This window comes from Epargyreus clarus, unplaced genomic scaffold, assembly GCF_041222505.1.
Source record: "Epargyreus clarus isolate Ecla_fem2 unplaced genomic scaffold, WU_Ecla_fem_2.2 ptg000017l, whole genome shotgun sequence".
Lineage (NCBI taxonomy): Eukaryota > Metazoa > Arthropoda > Insecta > Lepidoptera > Hesperiidae > Epargyreus > Epargyreus clarus.
In genome coordinates, this window is record NW_027332225.1 from 13,203,813 (window position 1) to 13,211,611 (window position 7,799).

Below are 7,799 nucleotides of genomic sequence, written 5' to 3' on the forward strand. Positions count from 1 at the left end.
TATATTAAAAAAATGAACCTGGTTTTACAAATAAAAAAAGTTAACAAATCTAATTTCAAATTAGTGACAACTTTGAAATAAATTCTCTTCGGGTTAAAAATGACGACATAAAATTTTACAATAGAGACGTTTTTGTCCTTTGTGTTTTGTAGGAATATACTATATTTTCGTATTATTCACTTTGCTTATTCGTTCGGGTTTTTATCGTGTGCACTAAATTGGAGTAATGTTGATAAGTGGAGTGTCGGAGGAGGAGGGGCGGGCGGGGCCGGGCGCCGCGCAGGACGCCAGCGAGTACCGGACCGCGGACGAGCTGTTCGAGTTGATGGCCAGGGACCACAGCTATGACATTAACGGTGAGACAGCTCTCTTTTGATAGTTATCAATGTTATTCTAATGTTTTTCGTCTTAAATGTATTTTTAGTACCTTGCTGCTTCGCAATATATAGGTATAGTGAATAATTAGAAGTATATAATTTTGCAGGTGAGCAGTCTCTGAGTACTGGGGACTTAGTAATATTATATAAAAATATTGATGTAGGCACCAAGCTCATGTCCGACGCTAATGACCTGCAACGTAAAGCTCCCAACCAGCATGTCGAAACAGTGGTGTACAAGGACGACAGGGAGTCTGAAGACTCTGATGTCAGCGAAATTTATAGCAATGAAGACTTGCAAGATGTGTTTTTGATCAACAACGAAAGAATTGACCTCATCAATAATATGTCATCTATTCAACATACTCTATGCCACAAATTTGGTGATATTAAAATACAACCACCAAATTTAACTACAGAATATGACAGGCAGTTTCTGTTTAAAGACCCTTATATCAAGCAACAGTTAAAAAACATAAACATTCCTGAGTGTATGGGATTTGAAACGATGCTTCCAGCATCCTTGCTAGATTACATCTGTTGCAAGCGCCTTGAGGATAATTACAATTTTTACATGGACAACATAATAAAATATGTGCAGCATACCATCGAGCAATTGAAGCGCATCAGCAACGGGGATTACTTAACTGACAAAGCTAAACAGAAATGGAGAGAAGTAGCAAATGATTTAAAAATTCCAAGTCCTGACGCTGCAAAAGTTCTAGCGACGTCGGTAAGTATACCGCTGCACGTGGAAGGCAAAGTCAATGGACATAGGAGCACATGGGATGACATTGTCCATTCTGAAGTAGACGTGAGATCTTTGTCTAAAATTTTAGAGAAAAAAATTATTATTGAGGTGCCAAAGTTAATCTGCGGTTCTTATAAATTATTTAGCGGACGATGTGCTGATAACCTAATTATAAGCTGTAAAAAAGATTTGAATCTCGACGATACGCCCGATAAAGAAGAAAAGCCCCGTGTAGACGTTGTTTTCCAACTAAAACGTTCGGATTCGGGGCATGTAATAAGTAACATAAATTCTATTATGATTTTACAAAAAATACCGTCTATTGCAACGTCAGGTACTTAAAATATTTATATGATTATTTATTAATAAATAGTTTACTGATTACTTAAGAAATAAACAAGATATTAACTTTTTGTTTCAGAACCCAATGGATTACAGTACCAAGAAAATGAAGAGAAACGCGTAAAAATCATTGAAATAAACGAAGATGATGATGAAGAGCTTCCAAGTGTGGGTGCGATTAATCTATCACAATCACTCTCCCTATCTAACAAAAGTGAAAGTTCCGAAGCAACCAGTATTTATTTTAATTCAACTCAATCTAGTATCATTGATAAAAGCTTATTAAAACAAAAAGTATCGATGGAAGCACTAAAAACAAACACAGACTTTACGCTTATGACACCAGATGAGTTACAATGCACTATGCAAAAGCTAAGCATGCTAACTCCACTTTTTGAGGAATCTGAAGAAGCATCTCTGACTAAAAAAAAATCTCCAACTAGAGTGAGAATAAAGTCTCCTTACGAGAACCAGTCTCATTTTATGGAAGAGAAGAAAAGAAAGAAGCTTCTAGAAATAAGAGAAAAGAAAAGGAAAATAGCGTTAGGTGAAAATTGCAAAATAACAAAACATAAATATGGAAAGGGGGCCGTTATGGCTCAACCATCAAGTTCAGTAACAAAATTGTCAATTAGTAACAAATCATTCTATAATTCAATCTACGGTGAAACCGTGAACCATGATCAAAACGTATCGAAAAAATCACGCAAATGGCAGAAAAAGGAGACCGATATAAGAAAAGATGACAATGAAAATGAATTTGTGAAAGCTTCCTTTATTGGCTTAGACAAAAGTTCCTTTGACGATGGCACTACGGAAACAGTCATGCAGATGCAACGACATTTCTATGAAGAAACGTATCCAACGCAAAATTTATCGAATTATGATTCACCTTTATCAAATTATGACACTAATGTCAATCTGTTTTCCCATTTGATTGAATCATCTGGCTCAGATACTAGTATAAGCGAGGGTGATTCGATTCCAATTCAAAATACGAATAGGTGAGGCTATTGTTTCAATATCCTGTGTTGTCTTGTAAATAAACTGGTACGATCATTATTAACTTCTAATTATTGATATTAATTCTTGCAGGAACAAAGAAAAATATCAAGAATCTAAAGAAAGCGATGAACATCGCATGGATCTCGTAACATCGCAAAGCGGATGTAATTTAGTTCCTGAAAATACTCCTAAAACAAATGGTCTATCAAATACACACCAAAATGATCTCAAAAAAACTACTACGCCGGTAGAATGTAGAAAAAGCATAGATAAAATATACGATTTAATGAAAAAATTGGGAAAACTGGATGAAGATGAAATACTGAATTCGACAAGACAAGCATCAAATAATTCGGAAAATATACATTTAGTCGCCGGTCGAAGAAGCTCTACAATCCAAGCCAGTGATAGTGGTACTAGCGTAAAACATCATGTCATTTCGTCTAATCCTAGTAGTTTTAGTTTCGAAAAAAGCAATACTCCTGGTAAACACGCGATAAAAGATAAAAAGAGAAAAGAAGCCCCTGTTGCGATAGTGCCCAAAGTTATAATTAGCTCAAAATTACAAAAAGTGGATACAGACCGGAACAAGACAGATCGCAAGCGTAATATAGCCAGTCCATCCCCTCAAAATCCAAAAAATCCTGATAATCCTTTAAAAGCAATATCACAATTGCTTCATGAATTTGACAATGTTCAAAAAACGAGACATAAGACCCAAAGAAAAACGGATCTTGTACTTGCTGATGGTAGAACGATTTCCCGTCAAGGCTCTTCAAAGAAACAACGACATGAACAAGTAAAAGATCCAACACCAATATCAGCCAGATTCTTACCCTCTAAAGAAAGGCGACCTCGGCCGTACCAGATAATTGATTCCCCCCAATTTCCACACCAGGCTACATACACTGATGAAAAGCACGTGAGTAAGACTGCAAAAAGAAATTTAGCGGATATTATAGACGAAGCCAAGGAAGCGAGAGGTGAAGCTGTTCGAGGTCCTTCTAAACCTTTTTCAAGATTAAATACTTTAGCTCAGCCAAAGAAGTCGTACATTCAAGCGCATAATGAAGAATATCAAAATAAGTATGGGAGAAACATACCTACATACCGAGCGCAGCGGTCGACAACGTCCACTCCTCTCGTAGAAAAAACTACAGGGAATACTCTAGCAAGATATAAGCGTAAAGGACCTGACACGTTGCCAGTGCCTTTAGGTAAACCAGCTGCTTCCACAGTACCACCAATAGGTGTGTAAAGGTGAATTATATTTTATTGTGTTTTAACAAAACCTTTATGCACTATCATGGTATACGAACTATTATGTTTGTCTAGAAAAAAATATCAGACCCAGACGTTCGGCTAGTAATAGCCCTGCCAGGAAACGTGCGACGCAACCACCAGCTGAATCATCTTGCAGGCAAAGCATGATTCCTGAAACTCCAGAAAATTTGTAAGTGTTTTTATTGAACATTTCAATTGTTCTTCAAATGTTAATAGTTAATTTTAATCATACTCTAGTAATCTAGCAAGTAATCAATTTCGAATACACATCAAGTGTATAAGTGTATAGGGTGTGTTGACGACCCGCGTGGCGGAACGGCCACCATACCGGTCTGACGGGCAAAGGGTCCCGGGTTCGATCTCCGGCCAGACAGATATCTAAATGATGAATTTAGATTTCTGTTTCTGGGTCTGGGTGTTTGTGTATTTGTCTATGTGTGTGTCCATAGCACCCACGACACAGGGGATCCTAGTGTGGGGCTGTGAGTGTAGAAAGCGTTTTTATTATTAACTTTGACAAATCATTCCTTCCTGCTATGGATTCGATTCTAATCACTTAAGTCTTAAGGAATAAGACGAGCTATCATTTAAGTACAATATAAATATTTGTTTTAGAAAAAAGAAGATGGTTGCCGTAGAATCATATGTAAATAGTCATTATGGGCCGATAGATACTAGTCAGCTTATTGGCCATGAAGTACACAAGTCACGGGTACCTCTAATTCCGAATGACATCGAATTGGGTATTGTACATTTTACATTTTTACCTATTAACTAATTTAGTATTTAATTATATTCAAATAACTAAAAACTAAATATTTTTGTTAAAGCGTCAATGACTTCATCCCCTATTGCGGAAGAATCCACTGCCCTTGGAAATAAGCTGCATCATATGATAGATACGATGATAAATTCCAATGTACCTTGTTTATCGGTTCTCCAGGAATGTAAAGAATCAACGTCTAAGTCAAGTAATGACGGTTTACAAAAAATGTCGACTGACAGCTTGTTGAAAACCGAAGAGCCGATATCGGAATCAGACTATCCCGTTGATATATTCGAAGATAAAAATATAGTGACAGCTGTAGCAAGTATTTCGAAAGACAAGATACTCGAGGACAATATCGTCGATGGAAATATTGGTTCCGTTGATTCCGTGACCTATGATGTACAACCGTTCAATTCCGCAACCGAATTACGAAAACTTGAGAATGCTTTATATCAGAAAATATCAGTGGGTGCCTTCCCAAAACGACTGAGGATCAAAAATTTAACGTTAACGCCGAAGCAGTCTCTGCAGCAGGTTATAGTGGTACAGTCTGGTGACGCCGGCTCATTGCTAGTTAAATCAAGTCTATCACAGAGCCTAAAAACAAATGATTCCAAGACAGAATCTTTGTCGGCACTAAAACCTTTGGCAGCACTGTCCAATACGCATATCAATTGGGGCTTTACAAATATTCCAATGCAAGTTGCCACTATTGGTTATGCTTTTCCAACTTACCATTCGGTTCAAAGTAGCACCATGACTCCATGTCTCAAAATGCTAAATAAAAACGTAGATGAATCCGAAGAAGAATTACCCTTAAATGAAAATATTGATAAGAATGCTAGTAAATTCCATAAAACTAGTCAATGTTTTAAAGGCCTATATACTGAGTTTTGTCTAGAGCAAGCTACACAGGCTAATATTGCAGAATCTAACCCGTCAATTGATAATGTAAATATTAATACTGTAGAAGAAAACAAAAATATTAAAGTACAACCAGAGCAACTAACAAATGAAGAAATTGATAAAGTCGAAGATATTCCAGCAATTTCAAAAGCACCACATAACAGCGAAGGATTACTTAAACAAGAGACCGCAAGCAATCCTTCGGAAAATATTGATCACAGTACCTCCTTAGATATTTTAATGGGGCTTCTTAATGAAATACGAAAAATAACTGGCGAAGCTTATGACAAAAACACTGACGACGCAAAAGAATACAAAAGTCAATGTAAAGAGCTAGAAATTATATTGAGTAATGCCGCTACTCAAGAGAGTTCAGTTGACAACAATTATCGAGATTTAGTTTGTACATCCTCACTGGATAAACTTAAACAAATAGATTCTCATTCCAGCCTATATTCTTTAAAAATGACGAAAGATGAACATCGATTAGAGATTCTTGATATTGAAAATAATATTACCAAAAAAGCATCGCTAACTTTCTATAAACCACAAAATATGGATAAAGAAGTAAACGTCGACTTCGAAAAACGGTATACGAATAAGTTAACGGATGTGCCTTCGTGTTTTTTGTCACTTACAATAAATCACGGCACTAACGTAACCGATTCTGTTATTAATATCAAAAGAGAACCATCAACCCATTCTATCTACTCATTTGCGGAGTACGAAACCTTATATTCCAATGCAGCTTTTAACAAGGTTTTAGAACTTCCGAAAATTGAAACTTCAACTAAAGTTGTGACCAATTTGGGTATTGAAAATGAGCCGGAGGTATTAAAAGGTAATTCAAACGACTTGGACCACTTAAATGATAAGAAAGAAGACGGATTTCCTCACGGGCAGAGTGAAGCTACGAAAATGGAAGAGCTTACTGTAATAGGTAACCGTTTTCACCGTGCCAATAAGGTCCCGAGCACTAATACTTGTTTTCAAATGGAACCGGATTTTGATCATGTAATGAAAATGAAAAGAGGTATGCTTGTGACATTATACTCCATTCTGGTGTTTACGGTATTCGCTGCACTGTCGTTTCCCAAAGTTTTTTTCCACACTGAAATATATGAAGAAGAGATGTACAATTAATAATAACTAATTTATTAAATTAATATAACACAATGCATTATCCATATCGCATACAAGTTATGATTTCTCAGCTAGACAAAATTTGCCATGTTTTGAGCTAAAGTTCTTGTTTTAATTAAAAGTGTTTATAAAACTGATAATTATAGATTATTTTTGTAGTTGGTTAGTACGTCCACTAGTTTTCTTCTTAAATTAGACAATAACTTTTTTACTTGGAATCTGTTGCTGCGCGCGGCGAGGCTGTACAAGTTTGGAGAAATAGTACTACAAGAACGGCTGCTCGCCGCGCGTGTAAGAAGCCATCACACTGTTAAAGGAGGTTTGATCCCTTTGTGATTCAACTCTGGGTGCACCACTGCCACACCTATTTCTACCTAATAGCAGCAGTGTTAAGCGGTGCAGTGTTCCGCTATGAATGGTGTGGTAAGGGAGATATTCTTTTCCGAGGCGTTCCAGCTTAGTCCTCAGGGGTAGCGGCCCATGTGGCCGACCTCAGGTAGGAATATCTAATCCTATCTGGGGTAGATTACAGAGGTCTATGTGGCAGGGTGGCAGTAGCCACTTACCATCAGGTGGACTGTGTGCTCGTCTGGTACTCCTATATTATAAAATAAAAAAAAACGCGCGCGCACTCATACAAACACGCGATCGAAAGCGTCCCGCCGCGTCAGTGCTACAATACTGACGCTCTTAGAATTTAAATTTAATAAGATACTTATAATAATTATATGTTCACCCTGGACCATCACTCTGGTGGTACGGCTCGCCATCGTATACCTCCATGGTTATCGTCTGTGATCAGTCTCGAAATTTGCCGCCCCAAAAATATAAAATATGCCGCCCCAAAAAATATGCCGCCCTAGGTTGAAGCCTACTCAGCCTGTTGGTAAATCCGCCACTGCTGTTTGTTGAACTCGGTAAGTTAAGAATAAGACACAATCTTAATTACTTCAACGAATATTGGAAATCAAAAGAAAAAAAAACGAAATGTTCCAATACGAAAACCTTCGGTCGTGACAAGTGTTAAACTATCCAAACACACTGTCTTCTATTTGTCTGCATTCGGGAATGAATCTAAAATGTTGCAATGCCTTATTTTTACTCTTGATCATAGATTAGTAATCTATGCTCTTGATCATCTCTTTCGTCTCAACAAATATCAATTGAATTGATTGTAGCGATGGGCGATTGTTCTAAAAAAAACAATCGAATAAATCGACAA

General features: G+C 37.0%; 1 protein-coding gene across 1 annotated transcript; it reads left to right on the top strand.

Moving 5' to 3' along the window:
• Positions 1 to 81: 81 nt before the first annotated feature.
• Positions 82 to 6,717, top strand: LOC140749145 (uncharacterized). Its single transcript, XM_073082183.1, has 7 exons — positions 82 to 356; positions 485 to 1,462; positions 1,550 to 2,474; positions 2,566 to 3,725; positions 3,811 to 3,928; positions 4,375 to 4,502; positions 4,590 to 6,717. Exons 1-7 carry the CDS (start codon positions 227 to 229, stop codon positions 6,575 to 6,577), a joined length of 5,427 nt encoding a protein of 1,808 aa, XP_072938284.1. The 5' UTR covers positions 82 to 226; the 3' UTR covers positions 6,578 to 6,717.
• Positions 6,718 to 7,799: the final 1,082 nt, after the last annotated feature.